The 26,656-nt window shown below is 40.9% G+C and overlaps 1 protein-coding gene and 1 non-coding gene across 38 annotated transcripts in view; one reads left to right on the forward strand and one right to left on the reverse strand.

The window, feature by feature from the left end:
* MTUS1 (microtubule associated scaffold protein 1) overlaps positions 1–26,656 on the forward strand; it is a 229,787-nt gene that overhangs the window by 156,029 nt on the left and 47,102 nt on the right. For 36 of the 37 annotated variants that reach the window (XM_060407020.1, XM_060407042.1, XM_060407030.1 and 33 more), the window contains one exon: positions 25,398–25,612. In XM_060407020.1, the coding sequence (XP_060263003.1) occupies positions 25,398–25,612 (215 nt within the window). Of the gene's footprint in view, positions 1–5,044; positions 5,358–25,397; positions 25,613–26,656 lie in introns of those variants that run through there. The other variant, XM_027962484.3, reaches the window with a different exon arrangement.
* Positions 14,231–14,357, reverse strand: LOC114111114 (U6atac minor spliceosomal RNA). The gene has a single exon (XR_003587238.2). It is a non-coding gene; the product is annotated as a U6atac minor spliceosomal RNA (small nuclear RNA).

Below are 26,656 nucleotides of genomic sequence, written 5' to 3' on the forward strand. Positions count from 1 at the left end.
TGGGTCGGGAAGATCCCCTGGAGAAGGAAATGGCAACCCACTCCAGTATGCTTGCCTGGAGAAGACCATGGATGGAGGAGCCTGGCAGGCTACAATCCATGGGGGTGCAAAGAGTCAGACACAACTGAACAACTTCACTATTACTATGGTATCTAAAAAATAATGAACATCACAAAACAAAACAGAAACAGACTCACAGAGACAGAACAAACTAGTGGTTACCAGTGGGGAGAGGGTACGGAAGAGGGGTAATATTGGGGGAGGGGATTAAGAGGTACAAACTATTAGGTATAAAGTAAGGTACCAGGATGTAATGTACAGCACAGGGAATATAGCCGATATTTTATAGTTTTAACTGGAGTTTATAAAAATGTGAAATCACTATGTTGTATACTTGAAACTAACATAACACTGCAAATCAACTATACTTCACTAAAAAATGGTAAAAGAATTAAGACACAAAAGAGGGCTAAGAAATACTGAAAAAGTTTACAAACTTTTTTTAACTTTTTATTTTATATTGGAGTATAGCCAATTAACAGTGTTGTGATAGTTTCAGGTAGACAGCAGAGGGACTCAGCCACACATGCAATGTGTCCATTCTCCCCCAAACTGCCTGAACCCTACAACCAGGCCGCCACTTAACACTGAGCAGAGTTCCCTGTGCTATACAATAGGTCCTTGTTGGTTATCCATTTTAAATATAGCAGTGACAAATATTATATTTCTAAGAGTGCTGGTGAAATGCGTGGGGACTAATTGTCTCATACATATCACTGTGGGGGCGGGGGGGAGGTGGTGTAAGTTACTGCAGCCCTTCCTGGATGGAGGCATTTTGGCGACATGTGACAAAAGCCTTCTACCTCAGCATTCTGTTTATCAGAACTGATTCTAGGAAAATGATTGACTTATTTATTGCTTTTCAGAACTGTTTAAAAGGGGGGGAAATCGGAAACAGTCTGAGTGATTTAAACAGCAGGTATTGTTTATGTTCACTGGCATTCCAATAACATTTTAAAAGCCATTAAAATAGTAACATAGAGGATTATTTAATACCTTAGAATGATAATGGCATTATCATTGCCATTATCATCTTCACAGGATAATTTTAAGTTTGACATTTTAAGGTTTAAAGAATTTTAAGTTTTAAGTGAAATTTTTAAGTTTAAAAATAACTGGCTACAGAGCACTATGATGTACAGATAATTTGAGGTTTTTTTAAATTCTACATTGAGCACACTTTTCCCCTTCGTTTTTAAAAACACATATTGTATGTGGATAAAACATTGTTGCTTTTATTTGGGGCGACCAGAACTAAAAGGTAATGCCACTAACCTTGGAGAATTTATAGTCTTAGGGGCTGGGTGGAGGTTGAATTTTATTTATCTCTTTACTTTGGGCTGTACTGGCTCTTGGTTACTGAGCGAGCTCTTCTCTAGCTGCAGCGATCGGGGAGCTACTCTCTGGCTGTGGTGCATGGACTTACTGCGGTGGCTCCTCTTGTTGCAGAGCCGTGGCTCTGGGGCGTGTGGGCTTCAGGAGCTCTGACACAGGGCTCGGGAGTTGTGATGCCTGGGCTGTAGAGCGCGTGTTCAGTAGTTGTGGCGCGCGGGCTTAGTTGTGGGATTTTCTTGATCAGAGGTCGAACCCGTGCCTCCAGCCCTGAGAGGCAGACTCCTTACCACCAGGAAGGAGCCACCACCATTCCAGGCTCCTTCCCTGAGCCACCAGGGAAGCCCTTCCTGGTTGTTTCATGTGAATTTTCTGATAGTTACTCACAGTGTGTCTTATAGACCTTCTTCTTCCTACTAAGCAAGAAGACATTATGGAAAAATTGGACTCTGCGTTGAAACTTTCTGCAGGTGGAATGGAGGCTTGAACTTAAAAAGTGCCGTATATAAAAATAAAGAAAATCTGGCAATTAGGGCTGTGTTAGGGAAAGGGAGGAAATATAATAAATGTTAAGACTGATACTCGTGCTGGAGTTCTTGGGAAGATTGGTTGAATAGAGAGGCTTGAATCCCTGGTTAAACATTAATCTCCAGATTCTTTTTTTTTTAATCTCCAGATTCTTAATGATCATTAACAATAAATAAATCTGTCCTAGTTGGATGTATTTCGTAGCATCTGAGCAACCCTGCATAGCCTATGCTGGAATCGTAACATCATTGTTTTCTAACGTCAAGTCACTCATGAAGCACACACACTTCTATATAGACTGCAGTGAGACCTGTGATTCTTGATGTTTGAATCTACTATGACAGGATAACACATTGACTGCCAAACACTTTTATCATCCATAACATACCTTCTTTAGTTTTTAAAGCCTTACTCTCTACAATTATTTATTATTTTTCTTTATTTGTGTCATTAATGGAAACTCCGTTCATATCATGGGCTTTTTATAAAGCTATTCTACCACTTCAACTTTTTAAAAAAGAAAATACTTCCTTTTAATGACTGTGATCTTACTCTTAATTTTTATAACTATATTTTTCTCATTTAAGTACTAAAAGTTCCTTAAATTTTTCCTTACGTCCTCTTAAATTAAGACTTTGTATAATAAAGGTGAACACTTTCTTATCATTTTTATACTTCTGTATTTGGTATAAATCCAGAAATGACAGTGTGTACACACGTAACTGATCAAATAAGTAATCAAATTATTTGAACTTTCTGAACCAGTTTTAAACTCTGTGCTTCCCCAACCTCCCAGAAGTGTGTGTGTATCTATCTATCTATCTATCTATCTATCTAAAATAAAAATTATTGTAACCCTGCAATTATTGCTGATTGATTATTTAAAAGAGTGCATGCATAAAAAGCGTTTAGGAGTGTGTCTGGCACATAACATTTTATTGGCTGTTTATCAGTTGTCAAGGCTGCCTTTTTGCTTTGGTGCACTTGTGCTCAACGGCCACCAGGCGGCAGACTTGTGTTTGGGAAAGAAGGGAAACCCTGCTTGAGCTGTTTTTAGTCTTTCCCTTTTTCCGTGTGTGTGAGTGTGTGTGTGTGTGTGTGTGTGTACACATTGCTGTAGAAACAGGAACTACTCCTTCTGACTTTTGACTTTTCCTTTTGACTGGCACTGCTTCTCTTTATTCTTATAGTTCCTAGCTGTGCTGTTTTTTGGCTTTGGGCTTTTTGCCTTTGAAGGAAGAGCTCCCCAGAGGATGGGAAACACCACAGTCCTCCCAGGGCCACAGGGCATCACTCACAAGGAGGAGCAGAGAGCCATGCTCTGCTGTTTAGAAAGATCATTAGCAACATAACTTTTCATATATGTGGTGTAGCTTAGTAGTTCAAGTAGACATTGTAATAAGTAGAATGAATTGATGGCATGTTGCTATTTTCTTCTTTTAGAGTAATCCAGGCTAAAGGATTTCCCTTCCAGCCAGATAGAGTTTACTATTACTTAACTAACAAAAAACTAAACAAAACAAAAAACATGTAAACAGGGTGGTGTCATGTCTATTTTTAATAATATCAGTAGTATTCTATTTATAATTTTAATGCTGGTTTTTAATCTTAGTTTTTACAAGTTTTTTTTTTTTTCTTGATGGGGAGCAGGAAGGACACTTGGTTGTGGAAAATTGTGGAATTAATTAATTTGCTTTTTAATACAAACTGTGATAAAGTGAAGAAGCAATACCTAAATGTAGCTTTTCCAGACTTTAATTCCTTGGTTATTTGTGCTTCCGTGGGCAAAATGTTTACAAGACCCCTCATCTGTGTATGAATAAGCTGTAGCTTGCCCACAGAGGCTGGGGTTGTGGGGAGGTGGGGTGAGTGAAAAGGGAGAAGGAATTACTCAGAATTTCCTTTCCTGTCTGTCTCCTCCACTCATCACACCCTGAACACTCTAGAGAATTTCTGAAAGTAACTGTGTCCTGCCCATTCTCATAGCATCTATTAGTTATTTATGGTCAACAGCCACATTCATTTCTGTTACCAAGTTTTGGAAATCTAGGAAACATGCATAGATCTTTTTTTTTTTTACATATTGTTTTCTTATACTTTTAAAAATTAAAATCTATCAAGAGTTTGGGCTCTTCCTGGTTTAATATTAGCTTCGCCTAAGTGAGCATTTTGCGGGTGCAATTCTCTTATGTCCATATGCCTTTGTCCTGCAACTTCTTTTAGTTTTTGCCATCATATTTTAATGTACTTTTTACAAAGGACTCTACTCAAGTAAACATTTGCTAGATCTCAATTCTTACTGATACACAATAATCTCACCTTCCTGGTGTTCCTAATCTCAAAACACTGCTATTCTTGAGAGGTCGCCTGATATACTGTAAGTACAATGAGTCAATGAGTCAGTAAGTGGAGTCTTTAGAACACTGCTTGTCAGACTAATTTTTTATTCCTCTGGAACTATTATATTACATTTGATAGAGGTATTGCATTAACCTTTTATTGTTGGTTATTAGTGAGGTCTCCAGAATATGAGTGGTAAAGCTGAACTTTAACCTTTTCTCAATCTCTCATTAATACAGTAAAAAGATTTTTTTAAGAAATATAACTGACCTACAGTGCTTAGTTCCAGATGTTATAGTAGGCGTCTTACTTAAAACTGTAACTGGGAACACTTTTGTCTGAGGTATTAGGTTTCTATATAGGCTTATGTAAAATATCTAAAAAAATGCCCTGTGTTACTACTAGTGTGTATGTGTATATATATAATTACAGTTTAAGTTATAGGTATAATTACAATTTAAAAAATCAGAACACAGACTACTTTAATGAAGTCTTAATTCTTTATAATTACTAAATAAGTATTAGACACATCTCAAAGTAGTTGTTTCCCCTTAAGGATCTTCCAAGCCGTCACCAAACCGGTGACATTATTGGTTGTTATGTAAAGCGCCTAAGACCACCCACTTTCTCCTCCCCTTCACCATCTCTGATGCAAACCATAACAACCCCATAGCATGTTCAGTGTGATGTCATTCAGAGGCTGCTGACTGCTGGGGCTGCTAGGAGGAGTTGCTTCAGAGGAAGAGCATTGTTTCGACAACATCTGGCAGTGCAAGCGGAAGCCAGAAGCACTTGGATAGCTCTGGGGCTTTTCTTTTGTGCGGGCGCGGTAAGCAGCGTCTGGCATGTAGGCATGTTTTCTCTCGCTCTGTTTCTTGGCCTGGAAGACGAGTGCAGGGTTGGAAAAGACAGTATGTGAGAGCCCGTGTGGGAGCTGGTTCTTCTGTGAAATTTTCTTTCCACCTGCTCTGAAGACATGTTGTTGTCTCCCAAGTTCTCCTTGTCCACCATTCACGTCCGGCTGACTGCCAAAGGGTTGCTGCGGAACCTGCGACTCCCTTCAGGGTTTCGGAAAAGCACTGTCATTTTCCACACAGGTTTGTCTGGTACACCTCTCTCTGTACTGTTACACTGGGTGGCGGGGGGCCATCGTGGTTACCTTGCAGGTGCTAATCAGAAATTTCCTAAGGGGACAGATTATTGAGGAAAGAAAGCTCTCATGGGAGAACCAGGCATAATTTGTCAAAATAAGCAGCTTTCTCTTGTGCTTCAACACATGTGCCTAGCACTTTTCCTCATCTGCAAGCTACTGTCTGCTTGGTTTGTTCGTTGAAAGCCGGACTGTTGCCTGGATGCTCCCAGCTCTTTGCTCTGACACCAGCCAGATCTGGAAAAAAAATCAGCACCTGTTCGGTTACATTTTCCTTCACATGATTTCGGAAATGGGCGACAGGTAAATCAAGACAACTAGTTCTCTTTCCTTTAAAGAAGGAGATGAAAAGAGAGGGTTCCGTAGTTTTTCGTCTGTAGTTCCTCACTGAGGTTGTGACAGGCTGGTTTGGTATGCTAAACGATTGCTGTGTTCTCGACCTTGCTGAAATAAAGCATCATAATGGCTGTGGACAGGTAGGAAATGAACCACAAATTAAGTTTTCCAAGCTTCATGGTGAAAATGTTTGCAAATCACAAGAGACTGCCTCTGATCTTCATGCTTGTATCTGCTTTTTATTTTCTGTGCCTAGAGATGGAAATGAATGCAGAGTATATTTTAGGCACATGTCACTGGCCTGCCCACTTTTAGAGGATTCATTTGCCTCCTGTCACTGCCTGTTGTTTGGATCTAATTGCAACTGTGGTCAATTAAGTTGATTTCATGCTATAAACACGGGAGTGCTGATCGTTTGAATTTGGGCTGGTTAGTGGTAACCGTGCTAGCATCCTCCGAGTATGTAAATATTGAGTAGATGTTGTTTTGTTCCCCATGAATGCTGGCTCTTCTGGGTCTTGTTTTCCATCTCTGTCCCCAGTGATTTTTCTCAGCTGACTGCTTTTAGTTTTCCCAAGGGCATCTCCCTGCTCTGTGGGATAATTCCCATTTTTCTCCAGCACCTCTTCCTCGTGTTTCATAACTCCCCTTGACCTGTCACCGGAATCTGCCAGCCTTTCCCTCTCGGTCTGAGCTGACAGCTGAAGGTAAATGGAACAAGTTCCGAGGGAACCAGTGGCTGTGTCTTTCCTAGCCTATACGTCACTGTCATTTTTCTTAACTTTAAAGAATAAAAAGGTGAAAAATAAAGATGTAAGGGTACTCTGTATTTGTAACAATCTATAATCTAAAGTGGCTTTTAATTTTAACTTTAAAAAAAATCAATCCACATTCCAAGTTAAAAAGAAAATCAGACAGTACAGAAGGTTATACCATTCCAGGTGAGCCTCTTTCTTACCCAGGCCCTCTCCGCAGATGCAGTCACGCTCGTGGGGGCTTGTTTATCCTTCCAGTAATTTTTCTAGTCATGTGTAAGCCCATGTAAGCTTTTTTACCCCTTTTTGTTTTACAGAAATGGAAGCATAATATATACTCTTTTATAGCTTACTTTTAAGCATGGACATATCTTAGATTTGCATGTTAATGCATTTATCTACCACGTGTGTTTTAGCAGTCATATAACATCCTGTTGCTGACTGAGCCAGGATTTAAACCAATCTTCCATTAGAACACATTTTAGGTTGTTTCTACTGTTTTTATGAAGCAGATAGCCTTACAAGGCAGCTTAAAGCTTTTATTACCAGAGTTTGACTAATAGTGACACTTGGGGCACATTGTATTTTTTGAATTTACATAAAAATATTTTGAACCATTCATTTGATGGCCATCGTAGTTTCAGTGTACTTAAAGGTGATCTAGTTTATCTGATTTTACACCAGGAGGTCGGAGGCCCAGAGAATTAACTTGCCCAAGGACACACAGCCAGTGGCAGAGATGGGACTAAAACCTGGGACCTCTTGGTTTTGTTTTTTGGTTTTTTTTTTAGGTTTTTTTCCAGCTATGAATCTTGCTGTAATTCTGTTAGATCTAGTGAATAGCCATGATGGAAAAAAGAGTTTTGCATGTAGGAAGAATTTTATAATTAAGTAAAGAATATAATTCTACTTACCCCAGTAAGAATCTTTTATGAGCTTACCCGTTTTACATAACTAGAGGGTCTGAGAAATCTTCCAATAAAAAAATAGATTGGAGTAGTCACATTTCTTCTTATCCACCTGGGTTGTAAACAGTAGAAAAAGAGGTGGTGTTGCTATTGGTTGCTGCACTGACAGTGGTATTGGCCTGGATTCCAAGAGCCCAGGGTTGTAGCCTTGGTTCTGCTGGTAACCAAGGCAGTGACCTTGATCGCTTAACCAAACAGGGATACAGAATAAAGGAATCAGACGAGATGATTTCCAAGGTCCCTTGAACCTCAAATTCTGTGAATTTCCTGGCTCCAGATTTAAAAGTCCTTGATGTGTTACTGACACCTGAAAATTATTCTTATCTAATCTAAATGAGTTCTCTGCTTATTTCCCAAACTCAGTGAATACTGATTTATTTCTCTTCACACCACCATTGTTGGGTCCTTAGTATGTCCTCAAATTCCCCATTGTTCTTTCTCATTTAACCACAATTCTTGGGTTGCAAGACTCTATGACTCTGTCTTGTAAAATCTCCGTTGTTTTTACGCTCTCTCTACTCTGCGGGCATGCTCAGTCACTCCAGTGGTGTCTGACTCTTTGCAACCCCAAGAACTCTAGCCCACCAGGCCCCTCTATCCATGGGATTCTCCAGGCAAGCATACTGGAGTGGGTAGCCATGCCCTCCTCCAGGGGAGCTTCCTGACCCATGAATCACACCGGGGTCTCCTGCATTGCAGGCAGATTCTTTACCAAGCTACCAAACTACCAAGGAAGCCCAGTAATATTGGAGTGGATTGCCTTGCCCTCCTCCAGGGATCTTCCCTGAATTTCCAATGGCTCCTCCATCGGCAGGTGGGTTCTTTACCACTGTGCCACCTGGGAAGCCTTCTGCCTACTCTAGTTCAGGCTTTATTAGTAGGCTGAAACATTTTAAATTGCTCTTCTTAGAGGTGAAAAACAGTCAAATATCAACAGTTTTGTTATCACCCACTCTAATACTTTGGAGCTTTTTGAAGGATTTTATAGTTTTGGTCTTTGCCACCAACCAGCCTTTCCCTTGCTTCCAGACTATCTTTTCACATTGCAGGGTCAAGTCATTCATTTCATAAACAAGTATTTGTTAGACATGTCCTGTGTGGCAGGTACAATGCCAGATGCTGATATTGCAGCCAGGACTAAGTCACACGTAGCCCCCTGCCTTCCCACAGCCCACGGTTTACCATGGAGTCAGGCAAAGACCATCAGACAGTCATGGTATGACATGGACTAGGTGTCCAGGCAGCTCCAAGCAGGCGAGGCTGACTCCCCAGGTCTTCCACGAGAAGAGCCATGTCAGCTGGGACCCCAGGATAGGAGGAATTAGCCAAGAAACAGAGTGTTCCAGGGAGAGAAAATAGCATGTGAAAGCCTGGAGGTGAGGGAAGCCTTGAAGGTGAGCTCCTTCAAGAAAATGAAAGAATTTTAACACATTGGAGCATGGACTGTGGAGGGGGAGCTGCCAGCAATAAGGTGGTGGTTATAGGGGTCCAGATGGAATGGGCCCTTTTACCAACCTTTGTGTGGGGCACTGTGCACTGTAATATTAATAAATTGATTGGCAAAGCGTGCTGTCTAGTCCAGGATACAGTTCCCTCTGTTAAACAGACGCAAGGAATGAGTGTGAATATGTCAGTTTTGGGTGATGTTGCAGGATATCCAGAGTAGATGAAGATGGTAGCATCCCAGGAGGGCCTACACCTGCTCAGAGGGCCAAAGTGGTTCCAGTGACTTCACCAAAGCATCTGGTTCAGTGTAGCTCAGAATTTTGCCTCAACGTATTCATTTACATCTTATGAGTCAGCAGAGGGAAAGAAATCGTCTCTGTAGAAATATTCCTTGCCTCCAGTTCTGTTGGAATCTGGGTCTTCTGTGCAGCTGGAGATGAGATATTTGTACTCATTATTATGAAAAGTGCCAGTTTGAACCTCAGAGTTGATATTCTCATTGACCCAAGTGAAGGCAATTCACTGCACTAAGAGAATTCTTTCTGCTGAGCTAGTAAGAGTAAAAGCAATTACTCTAAGCAAAGAGGGGAGGTATGTATTTACACATACTCTGAGGAAAGGCAGGAGGAGTATTATTAATAACACAAGATATTTTCATTTACTTGAAGCCACACTAAAGAGAACCATTTTGCCTAGGTATTTGGTAAGAGTGAGGCAGAACAGGATTAAGTGTTTAATTAGAATGAAAGTCGTTGTAATGTTCTTATGTTTGGTGTTCACTTTTCAGGCTGTCCAACAGAAATGCTTTTAAAATCGTTTTATTTATTTATTTTTGGCTGTGTGTGGTCTCTGTTGCTGCAAGGGTTTCTCATTGCTGAGGCTTCTCGTTGCAGAGCATAAGATCTTGGGCACTCTGGCTTCAGTACTCGCAGCATGTGGACTCTGAAGATGAGCTCAAGAGTTGTGGCGCACAGGGCTTAGTTGCTCCGCAGGATGTGGGATCTTCGTGGATCAGGAATCGAACCTGTGTTTCCTGCACTAGAAACATATTTACCACTGAACCACCAGGGAAGCCCCAGAAATGCTTTTAGATGCAGTTTGTTAAGGCAACTTGACTTAAAGGAGTTTATTTGTCTCACATAGCAAGAAGCAGCTCTTACCTTGCTCAGAGGCTCAGCAGTGTCAGGATTAACACCTATGCTATTTTCTTAGCCTTTTTCTCATGAATGTTGCCTCGTGATCTCACAATGGCTGCCGCAGGCAGCAAAAACAACACCGAGGGAAGGGGCAGTGCCATATCACTCATGCTTACATCTCATTGGCTAAATCTCAGTCACATGGCTGTTTCTACCTGCAAAGGAAGCTGGGAAATTGAGTGTTTCGCTTCTCCAATCTCTACAGTGCATGCAGGTAAAGAGAGATTAGAGAGAAGGCAAAACTAATTTCTCAAAAGCTAATACTGATAGCTTATAAATAAAGGCAGTATATCATTTAACAAGTTGAATCTTGCAACACACCTCATCATTTCTTCTCTTTTAGGATATGAATTTTTTTTTGGTAATGATCACCTAGTTTGTAGTTATGTTAATTGGACACTTTCAAGTTATTTTGTTGTTTGGACATAGAGGTTAATATTTGATTTTGCTCTCTTAAATGAATTAATTTTCAGTTATAGTACACTGAGAAAGAATGTTCTCAACATTAAATGTGTTTTTATGTACTTAAAATGTGTTAATAAAAGATATATTTTATTAGGAACATATATGGTGGAACGTCTAGTCATGCATTAAGGTGATGCTAAATTTTAATTTCTCTGTGTTTCTCTCACACATTACAAAATATAGAAGCCAGTGAAAGCATTTTAGAAAGCTCCCATAAAATAACTGTATATATTTAGAATTTTTGTAAGAAATTAAAATATTCAGTCATTTGTATAATGCAAAAAGACATCAAAAGGATCAAATTCAAGAACAATAGAGGAGCGATATGGCCTTCCACCACCCCCTTTGTTATCGCTTCTGTGAATCCACAATTTTCTTTTCAGTTTCCTGAAAGGCAGCTTTGAAAATTACACTGGCCTCATGCCACATTGATAAGCATTTGCTAAGAACTGGTTCTGTGAATGGCATTATGTTAAAAATGTCTTGGCATAGACTGACACTGAACTCTTTGGTATGGCAGTCTTATAGCTTCAGCTTTGCTATGACATTAAAAGGTGCCCTTTCATAGTTATTGCAGTCTATGTAAGAGAGTGGTGATATGTTAAATGAATTTTTACTCATAATAGGTAATATTTTTGATAAGTCTTTAAAAGTTAGATGTTGAAAGAAAAAGATAAAGTTTTACCATGCCAAATTGTGCTTTAATGTGGTATCTGTTATTACATAAACATAGAAAATAAACCATACAGTATAGTTTGAAGTTGAATTCAGAATGGGAAGTAAAACAGGGTTTTTTATCTGGAAAAAATGGAATGTGGCACGGGAAACATATATAGTAAATGCTTAATTAATTAGAAACATTGAAATATTTAGGTTGAGTTTTGGATAGTAGAGAATCACCCTATACATGAAATAATACAGATTATGGTACTGTTTATTAGCTCTAAAGCATGTTTCACAGCTAGTAATAGTGTTTTATTAATAGTATGCACATTACTGTTTTCTTAGGTAAAAAGACAACAGGTGTGTTTTTAAATGTATCCAAAATTGGACATTATTTTTCTTATTTGGCTTAGGTGACACTTTGGGTTATTTCAGTACCTGAGAAAGAAAGAAAGTGTAAATTGTTCAGTCACATCCGACTCTTTTGAGATCCCATGGACTGTAGCCCTCCAGGCTCCTGTGTCCATGGGATTCTCCAGGCAAGAATACTGGAGTGAGTAGCCCTTCCCTTCTCCAGGGGAATCTTCTCGACCCAGGAATCAAACCTAGGGCTCCTGCACTGTGGGCGACATTTTACCATCCGAGCCACCAGGGAGGCCCTAGCACATGAGAGTCCTTTATAAAAGGCACCAATTATGTAGCTCTGGGTAACATTAATACCAGTAAAGCTTCTTATTGCGTGAGAAACTGGGCTTTTTCCTATTGTCCCTTGTTACTTGAATTTTAGACATCTCATGCTCAAATTATTTTTCCATAACTTGTTAATATTCTGAGAACAACATTCTCTTTTTATTTATTATTTATAGTATCTGTGCTGTGCTTAGTCGCTCAGTCGTGTCGGACTCTTTGCAACCCCATGGACTGTATGTAGCCCGTCAGGCTCCTCTATCCTTAGGGATTCTCCAGGCAAGAATACTGGAGTGGGTTGCCATGCCCTCCTCCAGAGGATCTTCCCCACCCAGGGATCAAACCCAGATCTCCCCCATGGCAGGCGGGTTGTTTACTATCTGAGCTACCAGGGAAGCCCATTTGTGTTAGAGAAATTCCTAACACTGAATGTTTTAATTGGCTATTCTAACTCTGGTTTCTACTATCTATTAAAGGTAGTTTATCATCTTTAATTCACAATAAGGAGATTTTTGACCCACTTTGGGGATTTATTTTCCCCACTCAGATCTTTTGTCTGCATGTCCCTTGTTTCAGCCCTGCTGCTCTGCTGGGGGCCCTGCTTGATGAAGAACACGTGATTGCACATGGCCGAGATGTTAGGGACACCGCCTGTGGCCGTGGAGCACTGACCCACGGGGCCTGGCCTCGCTGGCACAAGGGTGACATCACCTAAGCTGGCTAGCTCAAGGTGGAAAAGTCCAGAAAAGACAGTTTTAAAAAACCTAACAAGGTACATGTGCTTGCAGTGGATACAGCAAGAAGGGCCGCGGAGAGTTTTGTTTGTTCTTGTCTTGGAAATGGTACTTTGTGGTGACAGAGTGTTATTCTTGGTGCCGTGTTCGTCCATGTGGTAAAGTTAAAGGGACGTCTTGGCGTTTGCCGTCTTCACTGAAATCAACAGCACAGCTCGGCTCTGTGATGCCTGTGACGGCTCGCATTTAATATTTTGGGTCATTTGCCTCAGTAACAAAGAGAAAGAGTCAGTCCCAGAGCTGCTATCCCGTGAAGTGACCTCAGTCACATCTTTATCTTCCTCCTTGTGCTCTGAGGCGAGTGAAAGCGACGGTTGCTTAGTAGTGTCCGACTGCTCTGCAAGCCCATGGAACTCTCCAGGCCAGGATACTGGAGTGGGTAGCCTTTCCCTTCTCTAGGGGATCTTCCCAACCCAGGGATCGAACCCAGGTCTCCTACATTGCAGGTAGACTTTTTACCAGCTGAGGCACCAGGGAAGCCCAAGAATACTGGAGTGGGTGGCCTATCCCTTCTCCAGTGGATCTCCCTGACCCAGGGATCAAACCGGGGCCTCCTGCATTGTAGGTGGTTTCTTTACCAACTGAGCTACCAAGGCAAGACCTATCCAGTTTGTGCATATACATTGTAAACAAGTATAACAAGAGACGCTTGTTCCTTAAGTTGAGATAAAAATTCAGATTTTCTTCCCCTACTATAAAATTCATGTTTCAGAAGAAATTTTTGCTTGTTAGATGATTAAAAATATTTTCATTTGGCATCTTTGGAATTTTTAATGTTATAGGCCTGAAATTTTAGTACTTGCTGGTATTTGCAGTATGCTCTTCTAGTCATGAAACAAATCCAGAAACTTAACATATTAAGGTGAACTTCTATTATTTAGAAACAAATTGACAGAAAATTAGTCAACAAATTGATGGAACTGATACTTTCTTTAAAGTATTTCTGAAAAATTTTTTTCAAATGTAATGAATTTCTGCTAACTTTTATTTGCAGTTAGTAGTGCATTTTAAGAACATGAGAAATGTGTTTTTCTTTCCCTGCCAGCCACATGGAAAATGTTCGATATCAAGTTTGGTTGGTTTTTCAGGCAAAGTTATCTAAGCAATAATTATCCTGAAATAAGAGTATTTAATAGGAATATGCCTTCTATCCTGTAATCTACTTTTGAAATTAAAAAGTAAAGCCATTTTACATATGATACATAGCACTGCAGCAGGTCCAACAGTCTAGTACTATAAAATTTTAATAGGTGTCTTAAGGCACTCCTCCCCATCTGCCTCCAAAAGAATTAGCTTGGGTAATTTTAAAAGTCTAAACACTGTGCTTTGTTGAGCTTGAAATGTTCCACTGTAAGCAAATGCCATACCTACCTAGAAGTAGAAAAATGCTATGTGTGGCTTCTAAATTATGATTACTAAGAACTCTTCTAGAGCAAACTCATAGTGAAAGGAATATTGAAAAGGTTTATATAAATTTAAGCTAATGACACTAATTTGTTTCTTGCTTTGTTTAATTTAATGGTTAGATGCCAGGAAGCAAGTGTCAGCGCCTTAACTATAATATGCATGTTGTTAGGCTTGAGGGCTTCTTCCCCCCTTGTCAAGGCAGATGCTAACTTCCTCCTTTCATACAACACTGAGTAGTGATTTCTTATGAAAGCTTGGTAAGAGCATCTAGATTTCTGTGGGTCTGCAGTTCATCAAGCTGCGAGAGTGTGTGTTAACAGGCTTGCACTGAGTGTGCCGTGTTTAGTCGTGTCCGACTCCGTGTGACCCCATGGACCGTGACCCACCAGGCTCCTCTGCCCATGGGGATTCTCCAGGCCAGAATATTGGAGTGGAGTTGCTGTGCCCTCTTCCAGGGGATCTTCCCAACCCAGGGATCGAACCCAGGTCTCCCGCATTGTAGGCACATTCTTTACCATCTAAGCCACCAGGGAAGCCCTGGCTTGTATTAGGGGCAGCATTTGGGACAAGGGGAAGTAAAGAACTGATTTGCTCCTGGGGAAAAGACCCCAGCTGACAAGTCCATTTGGAAAGCCTTATGGGGCTGGTGAGGCTAGAACAGCATCTTTCTGGAGAATGAGGAGCAGGGTATTAGAGTGTAGGATGCCTGCCCACCGGGTCCCTCAGCCCTCTCTCTGATTCTCACATGCTGATCTGCTCCTCTGTGTGTTACTTCCGAGCTGGAAACTATGACTTACCCGGATTCCTCTTGATCCAGCTGGTCGCTAAGGTGTCCTGCTCTGCCTCATAAACACATTCGTCATTTCCTGCCGGTTCTCACTGCCCTGGCCACGAGTCCCTCCCTGACCCCGGGCCTCCCTTCGCTCACCCCCTCAGATCCTCCCCTTCCCCTGTGTCTCCAGACTTGCTCAGCACTGCTCTGGGTCTCCTACCAGAATAAGCCTTGTATGGCACTCCTGTCTGGCCCCTGTTTCTGCTTCCAGCCACATCCTCTTACTTTAACTTCAGGAGTGCTTTGCTGTCAGCACCGAATGTCAGGACCTCCAGGGCTCCCATACTTCTCTGCCTTGGTGTTTTCTGCTCTCACATCTGTCTGCCTGATGTGCAAATGTCCATCCGCACTGTCTCCAGCACCCTTTCTTGCTGGTCGCAGATCCAGGTGTTCCCCCGCCCCGTCCTCTCACTGCGCTGTGTACATAATTCTCTTTCCTAATTATCATATGGCCATCGGCAGTGGCCTGTTTCTGTCTCTGCGGCGTAAAAGTCCCTTCAGGACAAGGACCAGCTTGCTGCAGGCACATTCAGCAGATGTTTGCTGAATGCACAGGGGTCATGTGGGTCATCGTTTCAGAACTGGATGCTCCCTCTTATCAGAGCACATATTTCCAGGAAGTCCACATTTAAGACCTCGTTGTCATTGGAACTTCCCCCTCAGCATAAACTGCCATCCTCAACTGCTGAGCAAACACTGACAGAAAGAGGCTGTGGAGGGACAGGTGTCCCAGGAAGTGTTTTAGACGAGGAGATTAAGATTAAGGTAGAAAGATGGGAACCAGTTGTCTGTTCAAGCTGCTCGCCAAGCCTGTTAGCTCACTGCTTATGTTTTATTAACCCACAAGCCTTAGTTGTCAAGGCAGTAATGTAGCGGAAGGCACATCCCCGCCAGCGACGATCACCTTCGCAGATAGCTGTGTGTGTGAGTTAAACAGCAAGAGCTGACTATCAGACACAGGGTGTCTCCGTGTATCTTTGTAGGGCACCGCCCTCTTATACCTGCTTACACCACCCCCAAGACACCAGGCAGGTCCACCTGTCCACAGCAAAGCCACACGGTAGATTTTGATAAATATTTGGTGAGTAAATGAGTAAGAAATCAATAGGTATATGAAACAAATGTTAGTTACTGAAGGCCACGTCTAGTTTTTCATTCGAGTCAAGGCAACCTCTCCTCATAGGCCTTGTCTCTTGCTTGATTTTAATATTCAGAAAGCCAGCAGATTCTGTCCGTGGCTTGTTCTTGCCTTAGGACGGTTTTATCCTCAGCAGCTAGGTTAGTCCCTGTCTGAATGGTTAAGTCTTTCTCTCAGAAGTAAGTGTTTTGCCTTGAGGGTGGGGGTCCTGAGAGACGGAGCCTGAAACATGGGCCTGTTCTTCTTTCTTCAACCGTTTTCTTTAAGAGGATGATAAATAAGTTCTTCAGGCTGGTTTGAAATCTTATTATGTTGAGATTCCTGAGCAGAAAGATCAAAGAGAGTAAACAGTGTTATCCAGCTATTTTTCAAGTGAGCAAATGTCCTGGACTCAGGACTTTGGTTTTCCTGAGGGAGGTTTCAGTTTCATTGGAATGAAGTCCAGGAAGGTCTGATCAGACACACAGTGGTGATTATCTTGTCAACATGCATCTGAATCTATGTGAAAGTTAACATTTACTTTTAAGATTTCTGAGTAAGTTGATTCTTTGCAATTAGATAGCCTGTTAATGGAGATAATAAACGAGATTTTTTAAGTTTTAAATAGTTGTATTATCAAAATGGTAACATGCTAATAAAGGGAACACAAGGGCAAAGTTTGGTTCATATTAAGCTAACTTGCTATAATAATAAATCCGGTAGGATTTAAGGGAAACTGTTGATTTTTGGCATTACAAAGTACTCTGTTTATGAGCACTGGGGCTTTGAGCATCATTGGAGATTTTTGCATCGTTTCTGATCTTCTGTTGGTCCAGGGGTGAGGAGGGAGGGAAGGATGCTCAAACTGGGTCATCAGCTGTCATGTGGTACAGCTGTGTCCTCAGGGAGCACAGTATATGGGGCGGAAGATTGAGGTCACAGCGTGCTTTTCCAGCTCCAGTTAGAGGGCAGTCTGTATGCTTATTTGCTCTTAGGCTAAAACTCGAAGATATGTAAATCTATTCCAAGAATTCACATTCAATAGAAGCTGCATTACTTAGATTTCTGCCCAGATTCCCCATGGAAAAAACATGGACTGACTATGTTTGCTTGATGGTTAAGTGTTAAAGATTGAAGCTCAGAATTCATTTTAACCACCTTTAAAAAATCCTACATTTAAATTTTGAGTAGGTAATATATTTGTTGTAGTTGTTTTAGTCACTAAGTCATCTCTGACTCTTTTTGTGACCCCATGGACTGTAGCCCGACCTCCTCTGTCCATGGGATTTTCCAGACAAGAATATTGGAGTGGGTTGCTATTTTCTCCTCTGCAGGATCTTCCCAACCTAGGGATGGAACCTGAGTTTCCCACACTGTGGGCAGATTGGTCCAGTTCAGTCATTCAGTCTTGTCCGACTCTTTGCGACCCCATGGACTGCAGCACGCCAGACTTCCCTGTCCATCACCAACTCCCAGAGCTTGCTCAAACTCATGTCCATCAAGTCGGTGATGACATCCAACCATCCCATCCTCTGTCGTCCCCTTCTCCTCCTGCCATCAATCTTTCCCAGCATCAGGGTCTTTTCCAATGAGTCAGTTCTTCGCATCAGGTGGCCAAACTAGTGGAGCTTCAGCATCAGTCCTTCCAATGAATATTCAGGACTGTTTTCCCTTAGGATTGACTGGTTTGATCTCCTTGCAGTCCAAGGGATTCTAAAGAGTCTTCTGTAGCACCACAGTTCAAAAGCATCAATTCTTTGGTGCTCAGCTTTCTTTATAGTCCAACTCTCATATCCATACATCCACTACTGGAAAAACCATAGCTTTGACTAGATGGACATTTGTAGGCAAAGTAATGTCTCTACTTAATATACAGTCTAGGTTGGTCATAGCTTTCCTTTCAAGGAGAAAAGGGTCTTTTGATTTCATGGCTGCAGTCACCATCTGCAGTGATTTTGGAACCCAGAAAAATAAAGTCTTTCACTGTTTCCGTTGTTTCCCCATCTATTTGCTATGAAGTGATGGGACCGGATGCCATGATCTTAGTTTTTGGAATGTTGAATTTCAACCCAATTTTTTCACTCTCTTTTTTCACTTTCATCAAGAGGCTCTTTAGTTCCTCTTCACTTTCTACCATAAGAGTGGTGTCATCTGTGTATCTGAGGTTACTGATATTTCTCCCAGCAATCTTGATTCCAGCTTGTGCTTCATCCAACCCGGAATTTCACATGATATACTCTGCATATAAGTTAAATAAGCAGGGTGACAATATACAGCCTTGATGTACCCCTTTCCCAATTTGGAAGCAGTCTGTTGTTCCATGTCCGCTTCTAACTGTTGCTTCTTGACCTGCATACAGATTTCTCAGGAGGCAGGTCAGGTGGTCTGGTATTCCCATCTCATGAAGAATTTTCCACAGTTTGTTGTGATTGACACAGTCAAAGGCTTTGGCATAATCAATAAAGCAGAAGTAGATGTTTTTCTGGAACTCTCTTGCTTTTTCGATGATCCAGCAGATGGCAATTTGATCTCTGGTTCCTCTTCCTTTTTTAAATCCAGTTTGAACATCTGGAAGTTCACAGTTCATATACTATTGAAGTCTGGCTTGGAGAATTTTGAGCATTACATTGCTGGTGTGTGAGATGAGTGCAATCATGTGGTAGTTTGAACATTCTTTGGCAGATTCTTTACCACTGTGCCATTAGGGAAGCTCGCAATGTATTTAGCTTGTGATTTAAAAGCATTTAAAAATGCACTGCTGCTGCTGTTAAGTCGCTTCAGTCGTGTCCGACTCTGTGTGACCCCAGAGACGGCAGCCCACCAGGCTCCTGTCCTTGGGATTCTCCAGGCAAGAATACTAGAGTGGGTTGCCATTTCCTTCTCCAATGCAGGAAAGTGAAAGTGAAGTCACTCAGTCGTGTCCGACTCCTAGCGACCCCATGGACTGCAGCCTACCAGGCTCCTCCATCCATGGGATTTGCCAGGCAAGAGTACTGGAGTGGGTTGCCACCTTTATATCGATCTGGTTCCTATTGTCTTCTCTGAAAAGGTAAACATCATTAGTACTTTTATATATATTATATGAAAGCTTTGTTATGAATTTATAAGCAAAAAAGTACATACCTCTTGATACAATGAGACACATCATCTACATTGCTCTTGAGCATATTTTTTTCATTTAACACAGAGAACTTTCTATTTGTGTGTTACAGCTGTGGTGTTCCATTGTATAACTGTACCAAACATTTATTTAAGCACACCTCTACTTATGGACAGGCTTCCCTAGTGGCTGAGATGGTAAAGAGTCCCCCTGCAATGTAGGAGACCTGGGTTTGATCTCTGCGTTGGGAAGATCCCTGGGAGGAGGACATGGCTACCAACTCCAGAATTCTTACCTGGAGAGTCCCAAGGACAGAGGCACCTGATGGTCTACAGTCCATGGGGTTGCAAAGAGTCGGACACGGCTGAGCAACTAAGCACAGCAAAGCACGGCAGATTCTGCTTTATTTGAGCTTCCTTGGTGGCTCAGCTGGTAAAGAATCCGTCTGCATTGTGGGAGGCCAAAGTTCAATCCCTGGGTAGGGAAGATCCCCTGGAGAAGGCAGCGGCCACCCACTCCAGTATTTTGGCCTGGTGAAATCCATGGACTATATAGTGCATGGGGTCACAAAGAGTCAGACACAGCTGAGTGACTTTTACTTCACTTCACTCCTTATGGACATTGGGGCTGTTTTTGTTTTGTTTTTTTTTTTTAATCTTTTCTCTGCAAGCAAGTTTGCATTAAGACCGCTTATTAGGTGTCATTTTAACCCCATGTAGGATTCATAAGAGAATATATTCTTCCCTACTAGCTGTGACTCCATCAGTTTGTGCTAAGATGTGTTAGAGAAGCCTTATCAGCAGGTTTTATATTCTTAAACCTCCATCTGGGATATGACACTATGCAGGCAGACATCATCAGAGTCATTTTAAATGTCTGAATGAGATTCTCCCTGGTAGCACTGAAAACTGCATCATGATGTCCATGATAATTTTCAGTGATTTCTATCACTTCCTGAGGCAGAGTGGGGTTTGAATTCTAGGTGTGGTGTTTGGGATTTTCATGGCTGGACCTTTAGGAACCGTTGTTGGTATGCGAGGTTTCCTACTTTGAAACTCCAGTTCTATGGCCACTAAGAAAGCCTGAGAGAAAAAGAAGCTGGTACCTGGAGAACCTGAGTTTTCCAGAGGCAGTGGCTTACCTGCCCCCCGCCCCTGCCCCCGCCCCGCCCCAGTTCTCTGGTTAGATGGAGGTAGCACCCTGACCCTGAACTGCAGCTGGAGGTAAACAGGAACCAGGCAAAGCACAGATGAGAAAGCAGCTGAGAACCAGAGACTTGCATGATTGGAATGCAATCACACTTGGACAGTTGATGTTTTCCAGGGGTGTTGTTCAGTCGCTAAGGCTTCCAGGCTTCCCTGCCTTTCGCTGTCTCTTGGAGTTTGTGCAAACTCATGTCCATTGAGTCGGTGATGCTACCCAACCACCTCATCCTATGTCACTCCTGTCTCCTCCTGCCCTCAATCTTTCCCAGCATCAGGATCTTTTCCAGGGTGTACCTCAGTAAAAACTACATAAGTTCATTTATAGTGATTTTAGCAGTGTTCCAAATACAGTATCAAGTCCTAGAGAATTTTCTAAAATTTCAAAAAACAGATATGCCTTGACACAGCAGTTCCAAAATGTGACAAATAGGATTTTCATAAGTACAAATGCCATTATTGTGTGTGTTCATTTCTGCTGTATAGCAAAGTGACTGAGTTATATATACATATATATGTATATTCTTTTTCACAACAAATGCCATTTTGTTACCAAAAGTTAAAGCAACTGAAATATAATAAAGGAAATATATAGATACCAACTCACTTGTAGATCTAAGCCATCTGAATTCAGCAGCAAACTCAGGAGTGGCTTACACTGTTGCATGGCCAGATCTGGGGGTGGGGAAAAAAATATTAATAAGTGTTGGTCAGGCCTGGGGAAAGGGGGTCAAAACGTAGAAACTTGGAGTTATAAAATAAGTATGTCATCATGGAGATATACAGAATGGAGAGTAAAATTGAATACACTGTATTGCTTTTTCACAAGTTTCCAAGAGAGTATATCTTAAAAGTTCTCATCACAGGAAAAGAAATTTTATGTATGGTGACAGATGTTAACTAGATTTTTTGTGGTGATTGTTTTGCAACATATAAAAATATATTGAGATATATATGGTAAACCATGTTGTACACCTGAAACTAATGTGATATTATATGTCAGTTATACGGGAAAAAAATGTCAAATTAGATTTCAGATGGTAAAAAAAAAAGTTGTCTTGGGAATTTGAAGCCTTTAACAAAATTTAGTAAGGTAAAATACAAAAAATATTGTAATGGCTTCAGAAGCTTAATTCAACTCTTATTTTTTAAACACTTTTTCAAAATATTGACAGATGCTTAACACAATGTAAATATATTATTTCAAAATCTATGTCCATTGAGAAACACTAAAGTTAATCTCTTTGAAACAAGAAAAGATAAGTCAATCTCCCTGTGTTTGAAATAGTGTTAGAAATGGAATTAACCATTCAATGAGAAAAACAGGTAAATATAAAAAAAGTATATACATATAACAAGGAATTTAGCCAAACAATGATACTAAGAAAATAATTTCTGTAAATTCTGTAGAGTTGTAAATTGAAAGTCTTGATAATCCAGTTAAAAATGTTTAGTTTCTCAAGGAGCCAAACATAAACATTAATATTTAGCTGCTGCCCAACTTTGGCATAAGGGATAATTTGAAGAACAAAAATTTTGGTGCTACAAAAAGAGTACCTATATTTTCATCCTGAGTATAAAAAACAGTGCTTAATAAATTAATTTATATTTCATATTTTTCCATAGAAATAACTTATTAGCACAGGACTTGTTAATACTAAAATTCCCCCTAGAAACTAAGTAGGCAAGCAACTGAATGTTTTCTCCAAAAACGTTAATATAAAAGCTTCATTTGTTGATTTTATAAATAATTATAACAATGGTTTAAGAACTGATATTGTATTACATAATAAAATTGATTAGCATAGAAATCCTAGAAACAGAATGAAATGTTAAAGATTTAAGAAATGGTAACATCAGAGCAGTAAATGATAAATGAATACATATTTCAGTAAGTGCTGGGAAGACGTGTGCTGTGATATCAGTCAGGAAAGTGAACCTGTGTCTACATAGGTTGCAGTGGAAGTTCTGGATGGTCAGGATTAAAAGAAGTTTTTTGCTCTTCTGTTTGTTTGTATAAAAGTGTATAAAACAGGATATAAAAGGTAGGTATTTACCAGTATATAGGTTTATTGAAATGAAGTTAGCAGATAATGGGCTTGGATGAATTAAGTAACATTTTGTTAAGATTCCTGCATAAATGTTTATATTTAGTTATGCAACAATATTACATCCACAGTCCATCTCCACTTTCCAGAATGGGTGGGAACAGAAGCCTAGGTTCTTATCTTGGAGTCTGCCCTATAGATGCTGCCTACGCCCAGGTTAGGCCCTTCACATCCTTGAACTTCGCTTTGCTATAGAGGGCCACTGAGAAGATTTATTAACTGGTTTTTTAAATTTATTTATTTATTTTAATTGGAGGCTAATTACTTTACAATATTGTAGTGGTTTTTGCCATACATTGACCTGAATCCGCCACGGGTGTACATGTGTTCCCCATCCTGAACCCCCCTCCCACCTCCCTCCCCATCCCATCCCTCAGCGTCCTCCCAGTACACCAGCCCTGAGCACCCTGTCTCATGCATCGAACCTGGACTGGCGATCTGTTTCACCTATGATAATATACATGTTTCAATGCTATTCTCTCGAATCATCCCACCCTTGCCTTCTCCCACAGAGGAAAAAACAAAAGAGTGGGGGGAAAAAATCTGAAACAACTACAGCAAAATTTGAACATATATTTCATCTCAATTATAGACTAAATTGCTTATTTTATATGTACTTTTCTTATATTTGAAATGTTTTATCTTCAAAATAAGTAAATACAGAAATAATGATTATCAACAACAACTGTCTGGCTGCACTGGATCTTAGTTGCAGCCTGTGGAATCTTAGATTTGTAAGTTGAAGGTTCTGCCCAGGGATGGAATCTGGGTCCCCCGTATTGGGAACCTGGAGTCTTAGCTACTAGACCACCTGGGAAGTCTAAGTATTTTAAAAACACAATACTTTAGTCATTTTAGAAGTGAGAATTATCAAGTATTAATACAAATATGAGTTGTTTAACCATGGAAAGCTACCATAGAAAAGGAGAGCCCTTTTCCTGTTTGCTCAACCTAAAGAATATTGAATGTATTTTCCCACTGGTTTTGGGGACTTGAATACTGAGGTTTCTTTATTTTCCTTCTAGAAATCACTGTTTTCTTCCTTCTAAAAAATTAGAGAAAGTAGTTACCATCTATAAAATGGTCTCAGGTTTGTCACCACAGAATGTAGACACTGTAGGGAATGCCTGTGAGAATAAAGAAATATTTTTTTTTTTACTTTCTTATTAGTTTAGTTTATTTATTTATTTATTTATTTTTTTTGGTTTGCAGTTTCTTTTTCTTCTTCTTCTTTTTTTTTAATTTTAAAATCTTTAATTCTTACATGTGTTCCCAAACATGAACCCCCCTCCCACCTCCCTCCCCATAACATCTCTGTGGGTCATCCCCATGCACCAGCCCCAAGCATGCTGTATCCTGCGTCAGACATAGACTGGCGATTCAATTCTTACATGATAGTATACATGTTAGAATGCCATTCTCCCAAATCATCCCACCCTCTCCCTCTCCCTCTGAGTCCAAAAGTCCGTTATACACATCTGTGTCTTTTTGGCTGTCTTGCATACAGGGTCGTCATTGCCATCTTTCTAAATTCCATATATATGTGTTAGTATACTGTATTGGTGTTTGAGTTTATTTTTTAAGATTTACATCTGATTATTTAGACTACTCATTTTAAGAAGTTAAGCAGCTTGCTTTCCTCTTTTTTCCAATTCTGTGGAATGTTTAAAGTGGCTGAGACATTTGGAATGGTTCCAAGATGGAACAGTTTTTCTGTATAAAATAGAGAGATTCCCAGGGCCCTGTGACAGAAAGTGAGCAGTCACTTAGCATCTTAGATGGATTTGGAGTATTATCTGTGCGTCTTAAAAAAAATTCTTTTTTAAACCATATTGCTGCTTGAAGGGGAAAAAGAAACAACAGAGCTTGTATTTGATAGAAAACAGAATAGTATAGTCAAGAGTATTATACTCAGGGCTTCCCTGGTGGCTGAGTGGTAAAGAATCCGCCTGGCCAGTGAAGGAGACACAGGTTCAATCCCTGGTCCAGGAAGATCCCACATGCCACGCAGCAACTAAGCCGCTGCGCCACAGCTACTGAGTCTGTGCTCTGATGCCAGTGCTCAGCCACAGAAGAAGCCAGCGCAGTGAGAAGCCTGCCAGCGCAACAAAGACCCAACGTAGCCCAAAATTAAAGTAAATAAAAGCATTTTATGAAGCGTATAAAGCTCTCAATGAATCATTTTGCTGTATACCTAGAGCTAACACACATCGTAAATCAACTACATTTCAAAATAAAGTAAAAAAAAAAAAATTTCTTTTTTTAAAGTATAGTACTCTTGGCAGTGAATTTAAAGATCAGGGGTTAAATGTGAGTAGGTTTTCACTGTATATGTGGTGATTTATCAGGGATTAGGAAATGACTCATGTACAGTGTAATATGTCCAGTATAAATCTTGGGAACGCACCAGGCCATCAGCAGGGAAAGGAGAGGAAATTGATAGGAAACGTATAGGAAGAGGGAAAGGCATTAACAGTTCAGTCGTGTGTGTGTGTGTGTGTGTGTGTGTGTGTGTGTGTGTGTGTTCAGCCAGCCTGAATCAGAGCCTCCAGTCAGGGTACTTGTCACAGCAGATTTCTGTACCACTTGACCTGGAAAATTAGAAACCATGAAGTCAGCATTATTTTTTACACAGTTTTCATGTTTCTGGATTGGTCAATCCATCTGCCTTATACCCCTCGTTGTCTGCCAGGTATACATCCTTTTAAGTAAGAACTAAAGCCGCCATCTGTGGTTCTAGTTCCAGACATGCAGATATCCGATTAATCCCCGTTCTCATCCATATGCTTCTCTTTATAAACATAACTGAAGCGCTCTTGTGTGGCTGCTCTAGTGTTTAGGGAACCCAGATGGTGTTGCTTAGGAAAATGAAGGTCACATGTTTTCATACCTGTATCTGTTCCTTTTGCAGTTGAGAAGGGCAGACAGAAGAGTCCCCGAAGTCTGTGCATCCAGACCCAGACATCCCCAGATGTGCTGTCCTCTGAGAAAGCACTTGAGTTGGCTCAATATAAAAGCAAATGTACGAAGCAAAGTGGAGTTATCCTGCAGCTCAAGCAGCTTCTTTCCCTGGGCAACACCAAGTTTGAGGCATTAACAGTTGTGGCTCAGCACCTGCTGTCTCAGGTAAGGACACAGACCCTCTACACAGCCTTCTCACTAAGGTGGGGGTGAGGGCGGGGAGGGTGGACAGGATGTGCAATGCGCATGCTCCTATCTTGTGAATGATCAGTAAGATTGGGGCTTCCCAGGTGGCGCTGGTGAAGAACCTGCCTATTTGCAGGAGACATAAAGAGACTAGGGTTCAGTTCCAGGGTCAGGAAGATGCTCTGGAGAAGGGCATGGCAACCCACTCCAGTATTCTTGCCTGGAGAATCCCATGGACAGAGGAGCCTGGTGGGCTATAGTCCACGGGGTCGCAAAGAGTTGGACACAACTGAAGCAACTTAGTATGCAGCCAATTATGCTTTTGCCAACTCACCTGATACCTAGAGTCACTGTAGAGTCTAGATTTCTAGAAATCTGGGCTTGAAACATTTCTGAGCTCTTCTCTTTCTCCTCTGGAGTTTCTTAGCCCCACAACAGTGAAAATATAATTGCTTGTTCAACTACTATACACCTCTAGACTATATTAGCACTGACGATAAAAATATTCATCAGCAGATCTAAGAAAGAAACAGAAAATTGTTCTTGAGCCAAACTGAGGATTTTAACCTGGGAAGAGCTTCTCGGAAAGGTTGGAGAACTGTTCCACACCTTGGAAGTCGGGTGCATGTTTTTTGAGACAGTTTACACAATCCAGGTCTGCAAGAATAAAGTGGCAGATCATGTGATCCCTCACAGGCTCTCAGGGAATGTTATCTTTGAGGAGTTGTCTTGCTGACGCTAGAACGGTGCTCTTTATAACGGCTGAGCAGGTATTTCTGCTGATGGGGGAGGTCTGGCTGAAGCATAACGCAGATACGCAATACACAGTGGAGGAAGAGAGAAGGCCAAAGGACCGAGAACATTTTATGTTTAAACTTTTCTTGTCTTGCCATACAATAGGACTTTTATTTCACAGCATTAACTTTTTTTTTCACTTCACATTTTATCGGACTATGTGTAGCTTTCCATATCACACAGTGAGGTTAACAGTTTGAAAAATGAGAATGATTATGGGTCAAATTT

The sequence above is a fragment of the Ovis aries genome, chromosome 26 (genome assembly GCF_016772045.2).
Source record: "Ovis aries strain OAR_USU_Benz2616 breed Rambouillet chromosome 26, ARS-UI_Ramb_v3.0, whole genome shotgun sequence".
Taxonomy (NCBI): Eukaryota; Metazoa; Chordata; class Mammalia; order Artiodactyla; family Bovidae; genus Ovis; species Ovis aries.